The sequence below is a fragment of the Mastigoproctus giganteus genome, chromosome 10 (genome assembly GCF_048544385.1).
Source record: "Mastigoproctus giganteus isolate SK-2022 chromosome 10, ASM4854438v1, whole genome shotgun sequence".
NCBI lineage: Eukaryota > Metazoa > Arthropoda > Arachnida > Uropygi > Thelyphonidae > Mastigoproctus > Mastigoproctus giganteus.
In genome coordinates, this window is record NC_143584.1 from 202,527,303 (window position 1) to 202,553,332 (window position 26,030).

At 37.6% G+C, this 26,030-nt stretch overlaps 1 protein-coding gene across 2 annotated transcripts in view; it reads left to right on the forward strand.

Moving 5' to 3' along the window:
• The first annotated feature begins 9,258 nt into the window (after positions 1–9,258).
• LOC150079786 (alpha-N-acetylgalactosaminidase) overlaps positions 9,259–26,030 on the forward strand; it is a 51,937-nt gene continuing 35,165 nt past the window's right edge. The window contains exons 1-4 of one of the 2 annotated variants that reach the window (XM_090383695.1): positions 9,259–9,283; positions 15,878–16,070; positions 22,103–22,277; positions 22,381–22,555. In XM_090383695.1, coding sequence (XP_090239821.1) covers positions 9,265–9,283; positions 15,878–16,070; positions 22,103–22,277; positions 22,381–22,555 — 562 coding nt within the window. In that variant the 5' untranslated portion in view covers positions 9,259–9,264. Of the gene's footprint in view, positions 9,284–9,489; positions 9,619–15,877; positions 16,071–22,102; positions 22,278–22,380; positions 22,556–26,030 lie in introns of those variants that run through there. The other variant, XM_090383696.1, reaches the window with a different exon arrangement.

Consider the following 26,030-nt stretch of genomic DNA (forward strand, 5'->3'; position numbering starts at 1 on the left):
GCCTGACTAACCTCCTTTGTGACCTGATTACAGACTAGCTTATATCTGGAACAAAGGTGTGCTCTTACGAAGAAAGGCTTAAGTTTTGCTAATTACATTGTCTGGGGACTAGGCACCAGCGAGGTGATCTGATAGAGGTGTATAAAGCCTTGAATGGTGTGAGCATGCTCAATGCTGATGGGATTCTTCCTCTTGCTCAGAATAATCACCTGAGAGGGCATAAATTCAAATTGAGGAAAGACAGATGTAGGATAGACGTGAGGAAATTTGCCTTTAGCCAGCGGGTGGCTGGTTGGTGGAACAGACTTCCATCCCTTGTTGTGGAAGTTGATAGCCTAAATAAGTTTAAGGCTCAGCTGGACAGGTATTTCGAACGAACAGAGGGGTGAAGTGGAAGTGGTTATTTTTTATTTATATATTTAACTATTTATTTTATTTATTTTATTTTTTTTTTTTTGGCTGATGCTGCATAAGCTTGCTTTCTTGCATCAAATGCCTCCAGAAATGCTAATGCTAATCTGCCATAGGTTTCTGAAGTAAGAACACATTTAAAAATTACCTCGTGACAGGTTATTAGGGATAAGTGATTAATGCAACAGAGTAATTTTAAATTAAATGAAGAAAATTATGATACTATCGAAGTTGAGGAATTGAAAGAAATTTTAAACATATGCTACCTGGAATTGTGGAAGATGGAAGAACTTGTCTCCGTGGCAAGACAGTGAAAACGAATAAGAAATTTAATTTTACTGATAAAATATGAAATAAAAATGAATGATTTCAGAGATTTTGTCGAAGACAGTTTATCTTTAAAATCGAAAGAAATTCTCTTTTCAAATTAAGAAAGCCAGAAATATTTTTGAAACCATTGCGATTATCAGTGCTGAAGCTAAGCGAGCTTTCAGCGTAATGAATAATATTGTTTGAATGAATGAATAATGTTGGCAATTAAACACGTTGCAGATTACGATGACCATACATCTAAATGGAAAACCATTGCTTCAGGTTGATCCGGATCTGCCGACCGGGCTAGCCAGGTGGGTAAAGTGCCTGCCTGTCAACCCAAAGGTTGCGGGTTCGAATCCCGCCTTGGGCTTGGATCAAAGTACTGGAACAACCTTTGGAGGTGCATATGGCCACAGAAGCCGATGCGTCAACAACTATCAAAAAAAAAAAAAAAAAGATCCGGATTGTTACGTCAAATCACCGCTCAGCTATTGAGCTAAGCAGAAGATTGGCAACAAATATTAATAAAGAAGTAAATTCTACATGGCAATTTTTAGAATAAAATTTTCTCGGATATTTGTATAATAATTTTTTCACGCATTCTGTGAACCTTTTCTAGAAGAGTTTGTTTTTTATGTACATTTGTTTTTATATTGTAGAATGTTTTGTGACAGTTTTTGTTATTTGTGATATGGGAAATATTTCGTGTTATTTTTCATTTGCAATATTAAAATTTTATCATGAAAAAAATGTATCCATTATATTTTCCTGTTATTAAAAATGAGGGAGACGAATAAAAAACGTGGCGCGTGTACCGAGCACGCGCTGTAGATGGATTTATGCTAATCCTTTGCGTTTCTTTTAGGTATTTTGATTACGAAATAAAAGCTTTTGTATTGTAAATATTTTATTGAACATAGCAAATTTTCATAATTTCTGGAAGACAAGATGGATTGATGATAACTAAAGTAAGAGATGTATACTTCCGATTCAAACATATCTAAATGTCTAGAAAACAGCGTCGATTAAAATACCGATCTTGTAGTTGAAACGACAGCTGTTCGGGAAACCTAACAATGGAATGTTACGAAAATGCGAGACGAAAAAATAAATTGTTGACAAGTATTGTTGCAGTCATATGACAAATATTTATATTGTTGCAGTCATACTTACTTCAGGAAGTATGATTGTGACGTCATGCTATTAAAAAATTCTAAAAAGTTAAAACTCGAGATACTGTCGTATCTCGTATTATCATGAAGGGGGTGGGGGAATGATAACCAGGCTGACTCGAGATATCATACCGGTCACGAAAAATGCCTGCAGTGGAGATGTCACGGAAGTGACTCATCCGCGGAAGGAATCCCCAAGGATGTTTCACATCAAAGAGTCGGCAAAACTACGAGCCCATTGTTAAAATATTCACAGCTCACCACTGAATGTGCCCAACTTCTTTACAATTAAAACAACGTGGTTTCGTACAATGCGCACCTAAATGGTCCGAGCCTCCACACTTCAACATTTTTTCTCTATCCCTCTTATAGTTCAAAAGTAGTCGGTTTCCCATGACATAAATAATATTGGGAACCGGCTTTCTCATTTCTATTTGTACGGTGATTTTTCCCGTATATGCTCTGGGAAGCCCTCCCACGCATGCATTTCTATTCTCGTAACTTTACCGTATTCTTTTAATTAGTTTTTCAAATACATATTCGGCATTTCAATTGGATATCGTTCTATAGTTATATATTTTCTGATACTATCCACCATATGGGGGTGTTATCATTTGATTTTCAAAAGGAAAACCTCTCAACAATGTATCTCTAGTGATGCAGTCCTTACATACTATTTAGTATTTCCTCAAAGGCAGGAGAGTAAACCACTGAAATCTCGATAAATTCACGCATTTTGCTAATCCCTCAATCAATCATCTGTCTTGGTTCATACTATGTATCCAGAGTGAACTCCAAAGTTCTCTCACGTATATAGAATCACATTTTAAACAGAAAAAAAAAAAAAAACCCATGCCCACAGGTACTTAATCCCACCCTGGAAAACTTTACCAGCGTTAGCAAAAGAATTAAAATTAACACTTGCAGTATCCAGAAAAACTTCATTCAGATACCTTAGAGAACGTCCTCCAATAACGAAACAGCACTGTTCCAAGCTTACCGGCCTATCATCGGTGGGTGGGCAGATGCCCTGGTGTTGCAATGATGACAACCCAGTTGCGAAGAATAGATCCACAATATGAGAGATACGTGATGGCGTGGAGTATGTTAGATTACGGTATAGTTTAGGGCTAAAGCCTCGGGTTACGTAAAGAGTTTAATTAATGTATAAGTTAGTGCCATTGCATGATTTTTATACATAGCCAACTATTTAAGTAGTTATACAGTAAATTGGCATCATTAAGTATATCTCATATTGTGAGGCTATGTACAGAAATGATGCAATTGCACTAACTTTAGGGCTTTAGCCCTAAACTATATCGTAATCTTATAATAATAATTTGAAAAACTCCGTGTACGTTCTTCCCCCGCCCTCTGCTTTCAAATATAGATGCAAGTCCTGCTATAGCAAAACAGAATACAGTGTAAAGTGAGCATCATTTTTCCTTAGAATTTTTTTCTGTTCTTGTGATTAATTGAAAACAAAACACGCTCAGACAAATGAAAAGCATTAGTTTCTCAAATTAAAAGGCTGCCACCAGCAATTGCTCTGTCTTTTGGAAGCGGAAATTTAAAAATTAGTAATATGTATAGAGGGCGTTACAATGCATGGGTCCCCATGGCCAGTGTTGCCAATTTAGTGGTTTTCCCGCTAGTTTTAGCGGAATTGTTTCAGGTTTGGCGGATTAAAATATGTAATATCGGATAGCGGATTTTTTAGCGGAAAGAGTATAAATGTAAAAATTTAAAATATGTTTATCATTTTATATATTTTGGCAATGTAACATTTAAATTAAGAAATATTTATTTAACAATATAAATATTTTATAATTGAAATGCTTTATTGATATACAGTACATCGTAAACATAGTAGGGATATCTTATTTAATAGTTTTTTTTTTTATAAAGCGAAGAATCGGTTTTATATTATTCAGGAATTTCCCTGAGGGGAACCAACAATTTCAATACGTAGTTACACTCGCGGACAAACTACATGACTGGTCACAGCTTTAAAATGTTGAATCCAATCGAAATATGTGGATACAATACGGGCTCAAAAGAGTTGTAAAAATTGTTTTACCTGAAGAACTTCGCAAAATAAGTACACAAGAAGCATATGATGAGGAGGTATTGAATTTCGACTTTAATTTAGATATTTATTTTATATTAAAAACAGAAATTAAATAATTATTTATATATAATATAATTTTTTTAATCCCTACAAACAAATGAAGGCTAAACCTATTAATAGGTGCCATAAAAATTAATGCGTGCCGTAAAAAACAATGAGTACCATAAAAAATATATGCTTAAAAAGTTAGAAAAAAATTAATAAAAAAAATTAGGGAAAATCAAAAATTCAAAAAAAAAATTTACCTTTCTAATTTATTTATTCCTAAAATAAGGCAATTAAATAATTTTTTTTAGAAAAATTTCTTCTAAATAGAAACTCATATAGATAACCTTCTAGTAGACTATCCTGTGTTCCAAATTGGTATCTTAATTTTCTTTTGCCATGTAACCAAATGTTTTCAATATTTTGAGTAAGAGATGTTGAATCATCTGGAGAAACAAAATTATAGCGATGAATAACCTCATCATGGGTATAATTAATGTCTCAGTAGAGATCTTTATATGCAGGCCATCCATCACTGATGATTCTTGTACCTGGCACTATTCTCTCTCTTATAATTGATAATAGAGTTGTTTATCTCTATTTTCTACCGGAACTAAAAAAACATCGCTTGGTAATTCTTTCGAATGCACCAAAAACCAATTGTGTTCCTATTAGTCGTCCTCTATTTCTTTTGAAAAATGCTGATTCATCAATTTCAACTTTGATTAGGTATTCCATTTTCTGAAATCCCCCCCTAGTTAATTATCTGAATCAATTATTGATATCATTCAGATCTCCCTCAGATCTTTGCATTTTTCAATAACAGTGTTTTTATTGATATTTAAATCAAGAGCAGTGCGATCTTGAGACCAATCTTGGGACCAGAAGTTTAGGAACAATAAATTTTGAGATAACGATAATCTACTGTCATCAAAAAATGATTTATGTCTAATAATTTTTGTTTTACGGCAAGGTTCTTACATCCCCACAGAGGCGGATTTAACTGCGGGCGCACCGGGCGCGCGCCCTGGGCCCCGACTTCTGAAGGGCCCACGCAAAACCCCAACAAATTAGTTGAACATATTAGTTCAATACTTTTGTGATTATTATTATGCTATTATTAATTATATTATACATATATTATATTCAAATTTTATTGGAAATAAAACATTAATAGTACATAATATTTTTTATTTATTTAAAAAAATGGTTAACATGTATTTTTATTTTCCCTGTCTCTCTCTTTTTTTAAGGGGCCCAATATTTTCTTCTGCGCCTGGGGCCTCAACCGACCTTAATCCGCTCCTGCAGCCCCATCTAAACATATTTAACCCAGGGACTCACATCTGGTGAGTATGGGTTTGGCACACCCAGGGTCCTGAGCTGGCTATCATCATTCTTCTCTTTCTTGGTGATTTAGCATTAGCATTAGCATTAGTAGAGGCATTTGATGCAAGAAAGCAAGCTTATGCAGCATCAGCCAAAAAAAAAAAAAAAAAAAGTAACATAAATAAATAAAAATAACCACTTCCACTTCACCCCTCTGTTCGTTCGAAATACCTGTCCAGCTGAGCCTTAAACTTATTTAGGCTATCAACTTCCACGACAAGGGATGGAAGTCTGTTCCACCCACCAACCACCCGCTGGCTAAAGGCAAATTTCCGCACATCTATCCTACATCTGTCTTTCCTCAATTTGAATTTATGCCCTCTCAGGTGATTTTTCTGAGCTAGAGGAAGAATCCCATCAGCATTGAGCATGCTCAAACCATTCAAGGCTTTGTACACCTCTATCAGATCACCCCGCTGGTGCCTAGTTTCCAGACACTGTAATTTGCAAAACTTAAGCCTTTCTTCGTAAGAGAACCCCTTTGTCCCATTCACCAATCTAGTTGCCCTTCTCTGTACTCGTTCCAGCAGCTCTACATCCTTCCTGAAATGAGGCCTCCAGGCCTGTATACAGTACTCTAGGTGTGGCCTGACCATTGCCTTATACAAGGGAATAATCACCTCCTTATCCCTGCTAGAAAAATTCCTATATATCATTGACAATACACCATGAGCTACTCTTGCAGCTCGTCTGCACTGCTCAGAGAACTTCATATCTGCCTGCACCACCACCCCCAGGTCCCTTTCATTCTCTACCACTGTCAGTGTAGTACCACAGAGTTGATACGTTGCTCTGGGGTTGCTGTTTCCCATATGTAGTACTTTACATTTGTCAATGTTAAACTTCATTTGCCACCTCGAAGCCCATCTGCTCAACCTTTCCAAATCCTGTTGCAGCAGCATAGTGTCAGTAGTGTCCTTGACAACCCTGCCAACCTTCGTATCGTCTGCAAACTTGGACATTAAGCCTGATATACCATCATCAATATCATTTATAAATACAGAAAACAATAAAGGCCCCAATACTGAACCCTGAGGGACTCCACTAATAACATTAGTCCACGATGAGCAGTGTCCATTGATTACCACTCTCTGTCTTCTCCCCCTCAACCACCCCTTTATCCATAGCAGCAACTTGCCTCCAATGCCACACTGCTCCAATTTGTGTAGCAGTCTTCCATGTGCAACAGTATCAAAAGCCTTTCTAAGATCCAAGTATATAATATCAAAGTTATTCCCTGCATCCAGTTCTTTTGTGACTGCATCATAGTATCCAATCAAATTGGTCAGGCAAGACTTCCCCTTAACAAAACCATGCTGTGTCCTAGCTATAACTGAAGTCTTGTCTAGATGATCCTGCAGTGCTTCTTTCACCAGTGCCTCCATTAATTTTCCGGGAACAGAAGTTAAACTAACAGGTCTATAATTACTTGTGTCAGCCTTTGATCCCCCTTTGTGAATTGGGGTCACATTTGCACATCTCCAGTCAATGGGTACCTCCCCTGAGTCCAAGGAAGCTCTCATAATTATGGCTAAGGGTTTGCTTACCTCCTTTGCTGCCTCCTTTAATATAACTGGATAGATCCCATCCACCCCAGGTGCCTTTCTTGTGTTTATCTTCAACAATTTCTCCTCCACTTTGCTCTCAGTTATTACAAGATTCTCTAGCTTACTGCTAGAGTTGAATACACCTCTGGCATTCCCCTCGCTGAATAACTCCTCATGTGTGAATGTCGATGCAAAATATTCATTTAGTTTGTTAGCTACCCGAGCAGGGTCATCAACAGTTGACCCATCGATCTCAAGTGGACCAATCTGATTCATCCCCTTCCTTCTAGAGTTTACATAAGTAAAGAACTCTTTGCTGTTTTTCTTCGCATCCCTTGCCAAGGATCTCTCGTAATCTGCCTTCGCCTGCCTAACCTCCTTTGTAACTTGGTTACAGATCAACTTGTATCTATCATAGGCGTCCGTGTCACGTGTTAATTTGTATGTATCCCATGCATTTTTCTTCTCTGCCATATGCCTCATTAGTTCATCTGACAACCATTTAGGCCTAAACCTTGAACAATATTTCTTAGTTGGTATGTAAAGCCTAGTAGCTTCCACGATAAGTTCTTTGAATGCTTCCCATTTTGAATTTGCTGTTGGCAATATCATCAGTTGATCCCACTGTATGGAATTTAAATACTGTCTCAGTCCATTGTAGTCGCCTTTACGAAAGCAATACCCCTTCCCTTTACCCCTAATGGTAGTTACCTCTTTGAGTAACTCCCACTTCAGAACACTGTGATCACTGCCACCAAGTGGTTCATTTATCTGCAGATTCTTAATGCATGAAGAATCACTACTGATAATCAAATCAAGAGTATTACTCCCTCTAGTTGCCTCCCGAACATGCTGATGTAGAAAACAATCATCCAATAAATCCACAAAAGCCTTGCTACTGTGTGAGTGACCAGCCCCCAAATTCCAGTCAATATCTGGGAAATTAAAATCCCCCATTATATGACTCTCTGATTTACTGGCCCACTCTATTTCTCCGAACAGTTTCTTATTATACTCATCAGAGTCATTAGGCCTATAGCACACTCCTACTCTCAATTTTGATCTCCCAATGCTTATGTCACACCAAACTGACTCGACACTGCACTGTCCAGCGATGTCGACTGGCTTCACTTCCTTGGATTTTATGTGTTTTTTAACTAATAGCATAACCCCTCCTCCCTTCGTATCCTGTCTATCCTTTCTGTAGACATTGTACTCCCCAAATTCCAGTTCTGCATTTCTTATATCTGTGTGACACCACGTCTCTGAAATCCCCACAATATCTGCCTTTGATGTTTTGAGCAATACCTCAAATTCATCAAATTTATTTACTAAACTCCTAGCATTGGTGTACACACAAGTATACATGCACCTGTTCTTTTTCTTAGCTACCCTAACACAACCCATGTGTTTACTTGTACCCCAATGATTCCCAGCAGTCTCTGAAATATCCTGCATCTTATTTTCCAGGCTGTGGCTCATTCCAATAGAAGCAGTGCAAGAATCACTTTCACATTTCCTTTTGACTCTCTCTCTCTCTCTCTCTATTAGGGTAACTCGGGAATTTTTTTTGGCTGGTGCAGCATAAGCCTCAGGCTTCCTCGCACCATATAGCTAATAATAATATTAGTTTTACATTTACTCTTCGTAAACCGCATTTCAAGGTTGCAAACTTCACAAAAAGCTGTATTTTGCAAAATGTGATTTTTTGCCAACCAAGAAATCACGTGATCAATATTGCCACTGCATAAACTAATCAACTCCGGTATAATGACAATAAAACGTTTTACATATGATGTACAATCAATACGGAAGTGATTTTTTTAACGTGAGGAAGTATTTTGCCTTATTATTATTATTATTATTATCATCAGCCATATGGTGCAAGGAAGCCGAGGCTTATGCTGCACCAGCCAAAAAAAAAAAAAAAAAAATTTCTGAATTACCCCGAGAGAGAGAGAGTAGAAAGGAATCACCAAGAAAAAGAAGAATGATGATATCCAGCTCAGAACCCTGGGTGTGCCAAGCCCATACTCACCAGATGTGAGCCCCTGGGGGCTTTCTTTAATGGTAGTTCTTATTTTTGACTTCTTCCTCAAAATAAACTGCATTTGATATGCAATTTGGAAGTTTTTGTTTGGACATAATGTAGGAATTTTAAAAATTTTTAAGACACCCATTATTTTTTATGGCACCCGTTAATAGAATTTAACCCAAACGAAATTTTAAAAAGTTGGCGGGTTAAGTGTTAAAAATAGCGGATTTTGAGCATGCGGCTAGCGAGAAGTATTATTAAGAGTTGGCAACACTACCCATGGCGTGGAAATGTCGTGGTTAGTATTATTAATTTTTTGAAATAATATGTGAATTGCTGTTTCTATAAAAAAAAAAAGAAAAAAAAAGTGCGTGATGTGAAGTTCCCAGTCTTGTTAGTGATGACATAAAAACAATATTAGTTTTATATGTAAACGTAATGATACTGATTTTATTTGTATTTATGAATACTGTATTAGATACCATGTCATAAGTAATACAGACATCAGTAATATTAGACCTAGATTATTGACCTCGCATTTGGCCAGACGATGATTAATTTCCCACTGGAATTTTAGTGAACGTTGTATTTATTATGTGCTGGGAAGCGAGAAAGAGTATTTATATTCCTCTGGTAAGCGATATTTTATTTTGTGATACGCCTTTTATGGTCGTCACTGCTGCCTTTTGAAAAACGACATGGTATTTTTATTTTCCTTGAATTTACTTTAGGAAAATTAACGTTTTTTATTTTCTGTCATATTTTCTCTTTATATTTAGCCATAGCATACTCTTAAAATTTCGTTTAAGGTGGCTCAGTGTAAATTTAAATATTTTTTCTGTGTTTATTTCATCTTTTCCGATAAACTAACGATTTTGGTTCTTTTAGTATTAGTAGTGGCAAATGATGCAAGGAAGCAGGCTTATACAGAAGAGAAGAAAAATGAATGAGATGCATATAAATTTTCAGGAGACACAGAAGCTTATGGCAGATATAAGATAGTCTGTAATCAAGACACAAAGGAGATTAGGCAAGTGAAGGCAGATTACAAGAAATCTTTGGGAAAGGATTCTAAGAAAAACAGCACAGATGTCTCTACTTATATAAAACTCTAGAAGGAAGGGAATGAATCAGATTCGTCCACTTGATATCAATGGTTCGACTGTTGATGATCCTGCTCAGATAGCTAATAATCTGAATGGGTATTTTGCATCTACATTCACACATGAGAAGTTATTAAGGGAAGAAAATGAAGAAGAACGTTACAGTTTATCAAACTGTAACGGAGTGCTGTAACATCGCAGAAATCTATGATGAAAAGGAAAAAGCCACCGTCCAGTCACCCATTAATATATTCTTTCGTAAGGTTGAGCGACAGACCCCCTTCAAAATCTCCACAGCCCTCAACCTCTGCAGTGGCATACTTATCAGCTGAAGATGTTGATTCTGGCAACAATGCTTGAGAGGTAAAACTTACTGACATTATGCAGTCTCCTCTCTTTTTTTGTAATTTTATAATTTTGAATTTTTTTTAAAAATTGCACGCTTTTGTAATTTTTCCTGCGCATGAGATAAAAAAATTGAAAAAATACAATAAATAATTCTATTTACATGTTTGTCGAATATTTCTTTTTTGATTCAATGAATTCAGCAAGCACAGTTGCAAGTGTTGCACAAGCATGGGGGAAATTCCGACTTATGTAGCATTTTGCGGAATGCAACCCTTACATAAATCGGGGAGTTCCTGTATTGTACTTATTTTGGAATGAAACTTGGTGACCAAGGTAAACAATGAGCTCCACATAAAGTTTGCCAAACCTGTGTTGAAGCATTGAGATTGTGGAAAATTTGTAAAAAGAAGGCTATGCCATTTGCAATTCCCATGATTTGGCAGGGGCTGTCATACCACTGTGATGACTGTTTTTATTTAGTTAATGTAGAGGGATACAATGCAAAGAGTAAGAAGGGCATTGTGTGTCCTAATATTCCATCTGCCAATAGACCAGTCCCACATGGAGATAAACTGCCAATTCCACGCCCTCCACTGATGTTGGAGGATGTAGCAGCAGAGAGTGCTGAAAGTGAAGAGTCTGAAGATGAAACTGAAGTATAAAGGCCTAGAGACATTGAGTTTAGCTCTGAACTGTTTTCACTCAATGATCTGATTTTATATTTAAATTTACCAAAGGAATCTGCAGTATGCCTTGGTTCTAGACTTAAGTTAAAAAATCTTCTAGCTCATGGGATATTTTTCTTGTGGTATAGACACAGAGAAAGAGAACTAATCCATTACTTTTATGAGGAAAATTCTATGTTTTTTGTAGTAATATAAATGACTTAATGAAACTATTTAGGAATTAGTTGCAATCCTACACAGTGGAGACCTTTTGTTGAGTCATCAAAGCAGTCTCAAAGGTGTGTTGCTCAACAATGGAAATAAATGAGTCAATTCCAGTAGCCCACTCTGTGCATTTGAAAGAAACATATGAGAACTTAAAGAAATCATTGACAAATATTAAGTATGAGGAACATGCTTGGTTGATCTGTGCTACTTATTAAAGTGATAGGCATGTTACTTTGACTGGCTACACAGGCCTAGGTAGCAGAATGCCTGTATGGCTACACAGAAATTCCTTACATTTTGTAGGGCATTTCTGGCCAGAGGAGGACAGTCTGTTGTCTGGATCAAAGAACATAGTTCATAAACCACTGGTAAATCCCAACCTGTCCATCCTTGCACATCAAACTGGGGTTTAATGAAACAGTTTGCGAAAGCTTTGAGCAATGAGCAATGATGTTTTGCAACCATCATTCCTCAATTTCAATTTATGCTCCTCATGTGCATAGTCTGATCAGTAAGAGGAAGAATGCCATTAGCATTGAGTTTGCTCAAGTAATTCAAAGCCTTAAACACCTCAGTAAGATCATCTCCCAGGTGCCTAGTCTCCAGATGCTGCAAATTGGAACTGAACTCTTTCTTGCTAAGAGCACTCCCTTTGTTCCCCTCAGCTCTTGTTGCCTTTCTCTGTATCCACTCCAGCATCTCTATATCCTTCCTAAAATGAGGCCTCCAGACCTACATGCAGTACTCAAGATGTGGCATGACCACTTCCTTATATAATGAGATAATCACTTCTTTATGTCTGCTAGCAAAATTCCTGTATATCTTTGGAAAACCCTACGAGCTGCCCTGGCAGCCTGTCTACACTGCTCAGAAAACTTCATATCAGACTGCACAGTTATCCCCAGGTCCTTTTCATTTTCCATTACCCAGAGAGTAGTACCGCATAATTGATACGTTACTCTGGGATTACTGCTACCCAGATTTAGTACTCTGTATTTGTCAATGTTAATTTTCAGTTGCTATTTCTCAGCCCATCTGCCTAATTTTACTAGATCTTGATGCAGCAGCTTACATTCATTATTGTCATTAAATACCCTGCCAACATTTATATGGTCTGCAAACTTAGACAGTAAGCCTGATTTATGTTCATTAGTATCATTAATAAATACAGAAACAAAGGTTGGCCCAGCACCAAATCCTGAGGGAGTACACTAATAATGTCCACTAATAAATAACGGGAGTCTATTGATAAAAGAGTGTTCTTCCGTTGAGTGGAAGAACACTGTGTTCTTCCACTCAACCAATGCTTTATCCATTGCTATAACTTTCCCTTAATGCCACACTACTTCAATTTGTACAGCAGTCTTTTATACATAATGGTGTCAAAAGCTTTCCTGAAATTCAAGGATATATATCGAAATTATTTTTTGCAACCAGTTCCTTTGTGTCTATCATAGTATTCACTCAAATTGGTCAGACAGCATCTCCCCTTAACAAATCCATTATGTTACTGAAGTGTAACTGCACATTTCTGTCTAAATGGTTCTGTATTACTTCTTTAACCAATAACTCCATTAATTTCCCTGGAACAAAAGTTAAGCTAATATGTCTCTAATTACTCATGTCACCTTTTGATTCCCATTTGTGTATTGGGGATACATTCCTACATCTCTGGTCCATAGGGACCTCTGCTGAATTTAAAGATGCTCTCATAATTATAGCTATGGCTCTGTTTATTTTCTTTTTTGCCTCACTTAATATAATTTAATAGACCCAATCCTCCCCAGATATCTTTTTTTTTTTTTTTGTATAACTTCAACAGTTTCTCTTTCACTTTCCCCTCAGTTATCACAAAATCATTGAGTCCCTGTTGGAGTTTGATAATCTTCTGGCATTCCCTCCCTAACCAATTCCTCATATGTGAATGTAGATACAAAATACCTATTCAGCATGTCAGCAACCTGAGTAGGATCATCAATAGTTAAACCATCAACATCAAGTAACCAATGTGATTAATTTCCTTCCTTCTACTGTTAATATAAGTAAAGAAGTCTTTGCTGCTTTTCTTGTCATTCTTTGTCAGAGACTTCTTGTAATCCATCTTAGCTTGCTTAACCTCCTTTGTGACTTGACCATAGACTAGTTTATATCTGCCATCTGTATCACCTGATAATTTTTTTGCATCCCATGCATTTTGCTTCTCTGCCACTATCTCACACATTCATCTAATATACATTTAAGTTTAAGCCTTGAGCATTATTTCTTAGTTGGTATGAAAAGCTTATTGGCTTCTATGATTATTTCCCTGAATGCTTCTCATTTAGAAGTTGTTAGCAACATCATCAGATGGTGCCACTGTATAAAATTTAAAACTCTGAGACCACTGTAGTCTCCTTTATGAAAGAAAAACCCTTCTCTTTACCCTTGATGGTAGTTACATCATTAAGTAAATCCTACATCGATACACAGTGATCACTGATAACCAGTGGTTCTTTTATCTGCAAATTTTTAATGCACGAAGAATCACTGCTGATAATCAGATCAAAAGTATTGCTCTCTCTTCTTGTTTTTCCAACATGCTGCTATAAAAAAACAGTCATCCAATAAATCCACAGGAGTGTTGCTAGTGTGCGAGTGACAAATCCAAAAGTTCCAGTCATATCTCCGTAGAGTTGTTCCTTCTACTCATCTCAGTCATTCAGTCTATGTGCTATATGACTGTGATAAATAAATCCAGATGAGTGTGTTATAACACACTCCTCATATAATTTTTGTTTTTCCATTGTTTATATCACACTAGACCAACTCAATGTACTGGCCACCCATATCAGCTGAATGCCCCGACTTGGATTTTATGCCCTTCTTAACCAAGAGGATAACCCCCCCCCTCCTCCTGTCCTGTCTGTTCTTTAAATGTATATACAGGTAGCCCTCGGTTTACAGTTGTTTGTTTTGCAACAGTTCACAATAGTGATGGTTTTGAAACCAGAAGGCCAAAAATATCCAAAAACTATAAAAAAATTTCAGAAATGCACAAGTATAAATCCTGGACATGATGTAAATAAACAGCACAGCCAATCAAAGATGAGAGCTATCCACATCTACCATCTGAGCCAATCAGGAATAGGTGGCCAGAGATAGAGGAGAGGAACACTCAGTTTGCTTGTTGGTGTACTATTGTTGGGCCACCATTCTACAGTGACAATTTGTGAGTTTTAATTAAAAATTGTTGATTAAATTAATAAAATAAGAGCTGCCATGATTAGTAAGAGAAGTGCAGTAAAGCCAAGTGAATGTGAAAATGTGGCTAAAAAGTCAAATAGATCTATCATGTTGGAAATAAAGACCGAGGTAATTCATAGAATGAAAGATGGTCAGACCTGTTCTGATGTGTGTAGAAGTATGAAATTGCCTCCATCAACTGTGAGTACTATAATGAAAAATACAGATGAAATGAAACAGTGAATGCAACATGTTATGACAGTAAGTGTGACGCAAGTGAGTTATAGCAGAAGTAAGCGTTTAGAAAATAATGTGAAATTATTGTCATTGTGGGTGGATGACTTAAATCAAAAAAAACATTCCATTCACTCAACTATTATTACTCATAAAAATCAATTTTTGAAGATCTTAAGAAAAAAAAGAGGGTGGTAATGAGACATTTTTAGGTAGCAAGGGATGGTTCATGCAATTTAAAGCTCGAAATAAGTACTGCTGTGTGAAATTAAGTGGCGAGGCAGCAAGTGCAGATGCTAAAGCAACTGCAGCGTTTCCTGTAGAGTTTCAAGCCATTTGTAGAGTAGGGTAATTATCCTCCGTATCTCATTTTTAATGTTGATGAGAACAGGCTTTATTGGAAGAAATTGCCCATGAAAAACAGTCTGCACCAGGTTTCAAGACTGCAAAAGATAGGCTAACGCTTCTACTGGGCACAAATGTCTTGGCACTTTAAAATTAAAACCGATGTTGGTGTACCATTCACAGATACTGTGTGCTCTCAGGGGGCCTAAACAAAGCCACGTTGCCAGTCTACTGGAAATGGAATAGGAGAGCTTGGGTGACACAAGAAATCTTTGATTGGTACACAAACTATTTTTTCCCTACTGTGATCCATATTTGTCAAGAGAATGAGTTACTAGCCATGTCTCCTCTCTTGGACAATGCCCTGGCCATCCTGCAAACCTTATTGGAGCCAAAACATCTCTGGATGTCAAAGTTGTTTACATGCTATCAAACACCACTTCAGTTTTGCAACCAATTGACCAGTAGCAACCTTTAATAGCAACCTTTAAAGCCTTTAGCAACCTTAAAGCCTAAAAAATTCCCATATTACCTCTGCCAGGTGATATGGGAATTTTTTTTTTTTTTTTTTTTTTTTTTTGGCTGATGCTGTATAACTTGCTTTCTTGCATTGTTTGCTACTACTGATATTAGTACTTACATATCTGAATAAGTTATTACTACTTTTAATTTGTAATGTGTATATGTAGATAAAATAGCTTATACAGGTAACTAGTGCACTTTATGTTTCATGTGTTTTCTTTGTAGACAATAACATTTCAGGCAGGAACATGACCAACAGAAGAAATCTCATAATTTCAGTATCATCATTTTTGCTGCTTGTGCAGTTTACATCTGGTTTAAACAATGGGTTAGCATTAAGACCACCAATGGGCTGGTTAGCATGGGAGCGTTTCAGATGTAATTTGGATTGTTTTCATGATCCACATGATTGCATCAGGTCAGTGAATTTAATTTTTTTTTTTTTTATATTAATTAGAATAATAGATTGTTGTCCTTCATATTCTTATAAAGTAATGTGTTTTGATCCTTGCACCGTTTACTTATTCTTACAATGCATTCTACTTTGTTTAACTTTCTCAGAATAAATAAATAAATACATAAATAGTTTCCACACACTTCCTTCACTAATTCATTGTATAATTTTCATAGTTCTCTTATAACTGATTATTAAATGATTGGGGTCAACATGTAGTATGGTGGTATCTGTTTAAATACCAGCTTTGGTTATAACACCAAAGCTGAAATTTAAACAACAAACAACCACACTCACCAGTCTTGTGAGTTGAGATGTATCTTTGTCACATATAATTTAATTGTGCTGGAAAGCACAATTAAATTATGTGATTATATTTGGTCCTTGAGGTTGTCACAGACATTCTCTCAGATATGCCAAACAAGCTGTATTTGCTACCTGAGTCTAAAATGCTGATGGAACTGATATTCGGGTGACACTCAAGTCAAAGTGGACTCAATTTCAGCAAAGTCCGGATGGTCTGGGACAGCCAAATCCTCTGCTTGCACCTTCACTATGGTAGGACTGTTAGTAATCCTGGGTGTAACCCCCATGCACAAGCACACTATGGGTGACCACCCCGGTGCGAAACAACGTAATCAGGGGTCGAGGTGTGGTGCCCAAACCACATGGAGGAATGCTGCCCCTCTGTGTTACTAGGCAATACTAGGTGGTAGATGACTCATCAGCTGGGGTTGCTGTTTCCTCATCAACTGGTAAAATACCACCACTTTGCTTATTGGAAGCTTGAAGTGGTGGAACCCATGTTTATTCTCCAGATCTAAGTTCCAGTCAACCCTTCCCCATCTCTTCCATCATGCAGTATGACTGATGACTTCTGAGGTTATGATGGACATCATGGCAAGTTCCAATCTTCCTTACATTTCGAGGGTATATCTCTAAAACAGTGTTCGCAGGCCGGCCTCTAGTTAGTACACAGGACCAAACATATCGGTAACATATAGGAGGCTTCCGGATCAGCTAGTGTATAATCTTGCTACCTCTACTCTGCCAGACAGTGACTGGAGAGAGAGTCTGAATAGTGTGTATGTGGGGAGCATTATCGAGGCCACTTTATGTCAAGGATCTGGTTATATTCTTACCATGTGTATGCCATATCCAAAAATTTCATTACTTCATACAGCATGTCCCCCCCCCCACTTTTTCTTACTATTGAATACACCATGAATTGTCAAACTAATGGAGTAAGCTTATCTGCAAAAAGTTCTAAACCTCCCAAACACTTGCTATATCTTTGCAAGTGTTTGGGAGGTTTAGGAGGTTAATGTACATTTCACAAATATACATGGTCTCAATTCTAATCTCAATGATGTCCATTTCCACTTGCAGTCTGCCAAACCCCATGTACTTTTTCTGACAGATCTCAGTTATTGGTTGATTCAACTACTGCTCATATCAGTTGCCCAAATTATTCTCTGTATGATTGATTCCTTTTGCCTCAAAGGTGGTACTTTAGCATTAGTAGAGGGATATGATGCAAGAAAGCAAGCTTATGCAGTGTCAGCCAAAAAAAAAAAAAAAACTTCCGTTTCACCCCTCCATTCGCTCGAAATACCTGTCCAGCTGAGCCTTAAATTTATTTAGGCTATCAACTTCCACAACAAGGGATGGAAGTCTGTTCCACCAACCAACTACCCGCTGGCTAAAAGCAAATTTCCGCATATCTTTCCTACATCTGTCTTTCCTCAATCTGAATTTATACCCTCTCAGGTGATTATTCTGAGCAAGAGGAAGAATCCCATCGACATTGAGCATGCTCAAACCATTCAAAGCTTTATATACCTCGATCAGATCACCTCGCCGGTGCCTCTCCAGACGCTGTAATTTGCAAAACTTAAGCCTTTCTTCGTAAGAGCAACCCTTTGTTCCATTCACTAATCTTGTTGCCCTGCTCTGTACTCGTTCCAGCAGCTCTACATCCTTCTTGAAATGAGGCCTCCAGACCTGTATACAGTACTCAAGGTGTGGCCTGACCATTGCCTTGTACAAGGGAATAATCACCTCCTTATCCCTGCTAGAAAAATTCCTGTATATCATTGACAAGACACCATGAGCTACTCTTGCAGCCCATCTACACTGTCAGAGAACTTCATATCTGCCTGCACAATTACCCCCAGGTCCTTTTTATTCTCTACCACTGTCAGTGTAGTACCACAGAGTGGATACGTTGCTCTGGGGTTGCTGTTTCCCATATGTAGTACTTTACATTTGTCAATGTTAAACTTCATTTGTCACCTCTCAGCTCAATCTTTCCAGATCCTGTTGCAGCAGCATAGCGTCAGTAGTGTCCTTAACAACCCTGCCAACCTTTGTATCGTCTGCAAACTTGGACATTAAGTTTGATATATCAATATCAAACTTAATGTCCAATTAAGTTGGACATTATCATTTATAAATACAGAAAACAATAATGGATATTATTGTTTTCTGTATTTATAAATACAGAAATTCAATATCATTTATAAATACAGAAAACAATAATGGACCTAACACAGAACCTTGAGGGACTCCACTAATAACATTAGTCCACGATGAACAGTGTCCATTGATTACCACTCTCTGTCTTCTCCCCCTCAACCATCCCTTTATCCATAGCAGCAATTTGCCTCCAATGCTAGACTGCTCCAATCTGTGCAGCAGTTTTCCATGTGCAACAGTATCAAAAGCCTTTCTAAGATCCAAATGTATAATATCAAAGTTATTCCCTGCATCCAGTTCTTTTGTGACTGCATCATAGTATCCAATCAAATTCCCATTTTGAATTTGCTGTTGGTAACATCATCAGTTGGTCCCACTGTATAGAATTGAAATACTGTCTCAGACCATCGTAGTCGCCTTTACAAAAGCAAAAACCCTTCCCTTTACCCCTGACGGTAGTTACCTCTTTGAGTAAATCCCACTTCAGCACACTGTGATCACTGCCACCTAGTGGTTCCTTTATCTGCAGATTCTTAATGCATGAAGAATCACTACTGATAATCAGATCAAGAGTATTACTCCCTCTGGTTGCCTCCTGAACATGCTGATGTAGAAAACAATCATCCAATAAATCCACAAAAGCCTTGCTAGTGTGTGTGAGTGACCAACCCATAAATTCCAGTCAATATCTGGGAAATTAAAATCTCCCATTATAAGACTCTGATTTACTGGCCCACTCTATTTCCCTGTACAGTTTCTTATTATACTCATCAGAGTCATTAGGCCTATAGCACACTCCTGCTCTCAATTTTGATCTCCCAATGCTTATGTCACACCAAACTGACTCGACACTGCACTGTTCAGCAATGTCGACTGGCTTCACTTCTTTGAATTTTGTGTGTTACTTAACTAATAGCATAACCCCTCCTCCTTTCCATTCTTTCTGTGCACATTGTACTCCCCAAATTCCAGTTCTGCATTCCTTATATCTGTGTGACACCACGTCTCTGATATCCCTACAATATGCCTTTGATGTTTTGAGCAATACCTCAAATTCATGAAATTTATTTACCAAACTCCCAGCATTGGTGTACACGCAAGTATACATGCACCTGTTCCTATTCTTAGCTACCCTAACACAACCCATGTGTTTACTTGTACCGCAATGACTCCCAGCAGTCTCTGAAATATCCTGCATCTTGTTTGTTTTCCAGTCTGCTGCTCATTCCAATAGCAGTAGTGCAAGAATCGCTTTCACCTCTGTAATCACAAACTGTAATTCACAGTTTGTGAACTGTCCATAAGCCTATGTGGTGCAGACAGTTCACAAACTACAGATCCGGCCATGCTCCTACCATGTGTCGCCTCAACAGCACTGCCCGCACTCTATTAGGCTTATGTGGTTCAGACAGTTCACGAACTACAGATCTGGCCATGCTCCTAGTCATCTCAACAGCACTGCCCGCACTCTATTCTCCAGGGCTTGGAGCCATTCCAGCACAGATTAAGTTAGGCACAACAAGATTTCTAGAGTGAGGACAGACTTGATCAATTGTGGCTACCCAACACACATATTAGACAAGTGCTTATTGCAAGCACAGGAGCTCACAGTCTACCCGAGACCCCCATCAGCTCATGACAATGTACCTACCGCCTACGTTTCCTACTATCCAGGCATATCAGGCCAGATCTCAAAAATACTCAGAGAATACCGCATAAAATGTGTGCAGTTGCCTGGCAGAAACTTGCGTTCTCTAGTTTCCAATGTAAAGACCCTGGTCACCCCTCTTTTACGCAGCAGTGTAATATACCGCATAGCCTGCAAAGAACTGACAGCTGCTACATAGGAGGGACTTCGAGATATCTTCAAGACCGCCTTGCCTAACATGACAGAGTGATTCGCTTTGCTGAGACCGACCAGTCTGCAATCGTGGAACATTTCTGGTCCACCCACCACAACTTCAATCCCAAGTGGGACTATGAAATAATTGACCACTCCCGACACTTTCGCCACTGCCTCTGGTTAGAGTCACTCAATATATTGTGTAATTCGAGAGCCATGAACCGCTGCAAAGGCATGAGACTACACCCCATCTTAGAGACAACCGTTTTAAATTTAGACAAGCGCTGGAGAAAAACTACGCACATCCATGCAGCAACAATAAACACCAGTTTAATGATTGAATGACCTACCTCGTGCCCTCACACACCCCACTGCACACACAACTGTGTCCGTTAGAATTATTTTATCTCTAAAGTTTCCATTTTCTGTTGAAGAAGAGACACTATTTGTCTCGAAAGCCACAGTATCTATTTGTAATTAAAGATATTCAGTATCTATTTATATTAAAGATATTATTATTTTACTGGCTAAACACCTAATCATCATTTATAATATTTTAAATATTTGTATAGTTTGTAAATATTTTAGTTAAATATTTTAGTCCTGCTCTTTTGGATGCAACAATATTCCTCATGCATTATGGAACCCGAAGCAAAAGGCCTTTTCCTAAGTGACCTATGTAAAAGCAGGTAAATAATTACATAGTGATATATATTCCACCTTGAGAATGCTGTGTGGTGGGGGTGGGATAGCCAATGGGAGAGGAGGGATGTGGTACAAGTGGGCTGGGCAATTACGTCACTACAAATTCACAGGTAAATAATTACATAGGTCCTTTCCTGATTAGCTATTGATTATAGTGGCATAGTGTTTGGGTAAGGCACCACCTTTGGTTTCCCACATCTGCACGATCAGTACTCTTGTGACGAATATAGAACCTCTGTAAAAGCCAGAAAAGTGTTGTTTATGTGTAGTTTAATGTTGTGTTCTGTTGTTTGTGCTGGCTTCTTAGCCATAGGGCCCCTAGTGAGACTCCACATTGCCCGCCACTGTCACTGGGAGTTGGAAGATGAGCCAGGCATCCACAGTACTCTGGCTGCTCTCCATCAGTGGGTTCTGAGCTTCCTGATGAAGAGAACAAAAGGGAAAAAAAAGCAAGCATGATTTGAGGGAGATAGCTGAAGGATGGGAGTAAAAAGGAGGGGGAGGAACATCAGTGCATTTCGACAGGTGTGTCTTTTGTGTAGAAAAGATTTGACTTACTCTGTTATACCTCCACATTTTAGGTAGAAAAGCTTGTGTGGGGGTTGGTGAGCAAAGGGCAAAGCCCCCCCCCCCAAGTAGTAATTTAAAAAATTTTTTAAATTACTACTTGGGGGAGCTTAGTGCCTATTCAAGCTAATGCTGCTACCATTTTATGAATGATTTTATTAGAACCATGAGGACTTCCTGAAGGTGGAAGACCAAAATATCATCTCCATGCATCCTATGTGTATTTTTTTTTTTTTTTTTGTTGTATGCTTATGTGTACTGTATATTTATTTATACTTAGTACTAAATATAAAAAGATCCTGTTATTGGATAAGACATTCTGAGAAAAATATGTGATTTTCTATTCAAACTAGCAGTATAATAATACTAAATAGGTGCTTTCATCTAAATTATTTTATTTTAGTGAGAAACTCTTTATGGAAATGGCAGAGCACCTGGTAGCTGATGGTTTCAGAGATGCAGGATATACTTATATAAATATAGATGACTGTTGGATGGCACCTCACAGATCCTCTAATCACAGGTTGTTACCTGATCCTGTTAGATTTCCCAGAGGTATAAAGTTTTTAGCAAATTTTGTAAGTAATATAAACTATGCTTCATGTGAGTTATGATTTTTACATTTAAATATAAGCACTAAACTTTTTATTGTTAATGTTTTTTTGAAAAATTCTTTAATAGATGCATTCCAAAGGGCTTAAACTTGGTATTTACCAGGACTTTGGCAACTATACTTGTATGGGATTTCCAGGAATAGTGGGACATATGGAATTGGATGCGAAGACTTTTATGGAGTGGGATGTTGATTATGTTAAACTTGATGGGTGTCATTCACATCCTAAAGATATGAACAAAGGTATACTGTTTTGTCTTGGATATCAAATGTATTTAGTGTGAATGCTGTATGAAATATGGATAAATTAAAAATGATAATCAAGATTTACTTGGCAAAATTAAGATATTTTCTGTTCTTGGTAAAGCATAATGTTGCAACTTTTGAAATAATTGCAGTATTGAAAACAAATCTGAATTTATTATAGCATCTGCAGGCACATTAAATTTAATTAAATAAGTGATCCATGGAGTAAATTTTTTTACCAGATAGCATAATAAAGAGTAATACCTTAATTAATGACAATATTTATTTAAAAATACACAGAAAAAATAACTTTTAGCTTAAGAAGTTTTGCTGGTTTTATAACCTTCTGAAAGCAAATACCCTAATTTTGTTTTCCTAGTCAGTAGTGATACTATTAACACTGTAGATATAAATGTTTATAATGGGATGAGATTTTATATAGTATCATGTCATTATTGATGCATGACACTTCATATAATATTACAAAAAAAATTCCTTTTAATTATAATAACTATATAATAGTAGTAGTAGTAGTAGTGGCACATGATGCAAGAAAGCAAGTGTAGGAGCTTATGCAGCATCAGCCAAAAAAAAAAAAAAAAAAAAATCATCACACCATTCCCTCCAAATGCCTGTCCAGTTCCTCCTTAAATTTATTTAACCTATCAACTTCCACAACGACAGATGGAAGTTTGTTCCAGCAATTAACCACCCGCTGGCTAAAGGCAAATTTCCGCACATCTATTCTACATCTGTCCTTTCTTAATTTGAACTTATGTCCCCGTAGGTTCGTAATCTGAACAAGTGGAAGGATCCCATCAGAATTCAGCGTGCTCAACCCATTCAAGGCCTTATAGACCTCAATCAGATCACCGCGCAGGTGCCTAGTCTCCAGCCACTGCAATTTGCAGAACTTAAGCCTCTCTTGGTAAGAGAATCCCTTCATTCCCCTCACCAATCGTGTTGCTCTTCTCTGTACACGCTCAAGCAAATCTACATCCTTCCTAAAATGAGGCCTCCAGACCTGTACGCAGTACTCAAGGCGTGGCCTGACCATTGCCTTATACAGAGGGACAATCACCTCCTTTTCCCTGCTAGCAAAATTCCTATATATCATTGACAAAACCCCATGACCTGCCCTAGCAGCCTGTCTGCATTGCTCAGAAAACTTCATATCTGACTGCACAATTACTCCCAGGTCTTTTTCATTTTCTACCACCTTAAGTGTAGTACCACACAGTTGGTACGTTTCTCTGGGGTTACTTCTACCCATATGCAGTACTTTGCATTTGTCAAGGTTGAACTTCAGTTGCCACTTCTTAGCCCATCTGCCCAAATTATCTAGATCCTGTTGCAGTAGCACACTGCCATTACTGTCATTAACAACCCTGCCAACCTTTGTGTCATCTGCAAACTTCGACATTAAGCCTGATATACCTTCATCAATATCATTGATAAATACACAAAACAACAGTGGACCCAACACCGAACCCTGTGGGACTCCACTAATAACATTAGTCCATGAAGAGCAGCACCCATTGATTACCACCCTCTGTCTTCTCCCACTTAACCATCCTTTTATCCATTGTAGCAACTTACCCTTAATACCATTCTGCTCCAATTTGTACAGTAGTCTTCCATGCGCAACAGTGTCAAAAGCTTTCCTGAAATCCAAGTATATGATATCAAAATTATTTTTCGCATCCAGTTCCTTTGTGACCACATCATAATAACCAATCAAATTTGTCAGACAAGACTTTCCCTTAACAAACCCATGCTGTGTTTGAATTATTGCTGCAGTCTTGTCTAGATGATCCTGTAATGCATCTTTAACCAGTGACTCCATTATTTTACCCGGAACAGAAGTTAAACTAACTGGTCTGTAATTACTCGTGTCACCCTTCGATCCACCTTTGTGAATTGGGGACACATTTGCACATCTCCAGTCCGTGGGAACCTCCCCTGAGTCCAAGGATGCTCTCATAATTATGGCTAAGGGTTTGCTTAGTTGCTTTGCCGCCTCCTTTAAAATAACTGGATAGATCCCATCCACCCCAGGTGCCTTTCTTATGTTTAACTTCAACAATTTCTCCTCCACTTTGCTCTCAGTTATTACAAAATCATTAAGCACACTGCTACAATTTGATAACCTTCTTCCATTTTCAAGCTGTAATAATTCCTCACGTGTGAATGTAGATGCAAAATACTCATTCAGTTTGTTTGCTATCTGAGCAGGATCATCAACAGTCGAACCACCATCGATGTCAAGTGGACCAATCATATTCAGCCCCTTCCTTTTAGAGTTTATATAAGTAAAGAAATCCTTGCTGTTTTTCTTAGCATCCTTTGCCAAAGATTTCTCGTAATCCGCCTTTGCCTGCCGAACCTCCTTTGTGACCTGATTACAGACTAGCTTATATCTGCCACAGGCTTCTGCGTCACCTGATAATTTATATGCATCCCATGCATTTTTCTTCTCTGTCACGAGTCTCATTAGTTCATTTGATAACCATTTAGGCCTAAACCTTGAACGATATTTCTTAATCGGTATATAAAGTCTAGTAGCTTTATATAAAGGCTAGTCTAATATTTAAAAGAAGTTATTTAATTATAGATACAAACTTAATCAAAAACAATATTTCAGCATTAAAAAACCACCTGTTTATGGGGAAGAAACATAGTACAAAACAAGAAAAGCATAATTGACTGTATCATTTTAGAACAGGATCTTAAACAATGACTTGCAGAATACAAGATCATGGATGATTTCAGATGGAAGTGCCCATCATCTTGAATTAAAAATTGTGGGCGCTTCCAATGATGGGCAATTAAAAATGAAAATTATAGCCAAAAGTAGGATATATAAAAAGAGTGATAAAACAGACAAACAATTCTCTCAGAATTGTCAATAATGTGAGACCTGAGTACTACATACAGGTCTGGGAGCTTCATTTTAGAAAGGGGTGGATCTGTTGGAACAGGTGCAGAGAACAGCAATAAGATTAGTGAGAGGCATAAAATGGTACTCTTACCAAGAAAGACTTCAATTTTGCAGTTTGCAAAATTGAAGGAAAGTAGACACCTGTGAGGAGATCTGATTGGGTGAACTAAATGCTGATGATATCCTTACTCTTACTCAAACGGTAAGACATAAATTGAAAAACGATGGTTTCTGGATAGATTTACAAAATTTGATTTCAGCCAGAGAGTAGCCATTGGAACAACTTCCTTCTGGTGTTGTGGAAGTGGATGGAGTGAATAAATTTAAGAAAGGATTTTAGAAATTATTAGAAGGGATTAGGCAAATGTTGTGAGCAGTTTATTTTTATTTTATTTTTTTGGTTGATACTGTATAAACTTTGCTTATTGCATTACAGTAAGACCCTTGTATCTACGGGGGGATACATTCCAAGACCTACTGTAGATGGCTGAAACCGCGGATACAAGCGAACACCTGCTGATCCCATATATA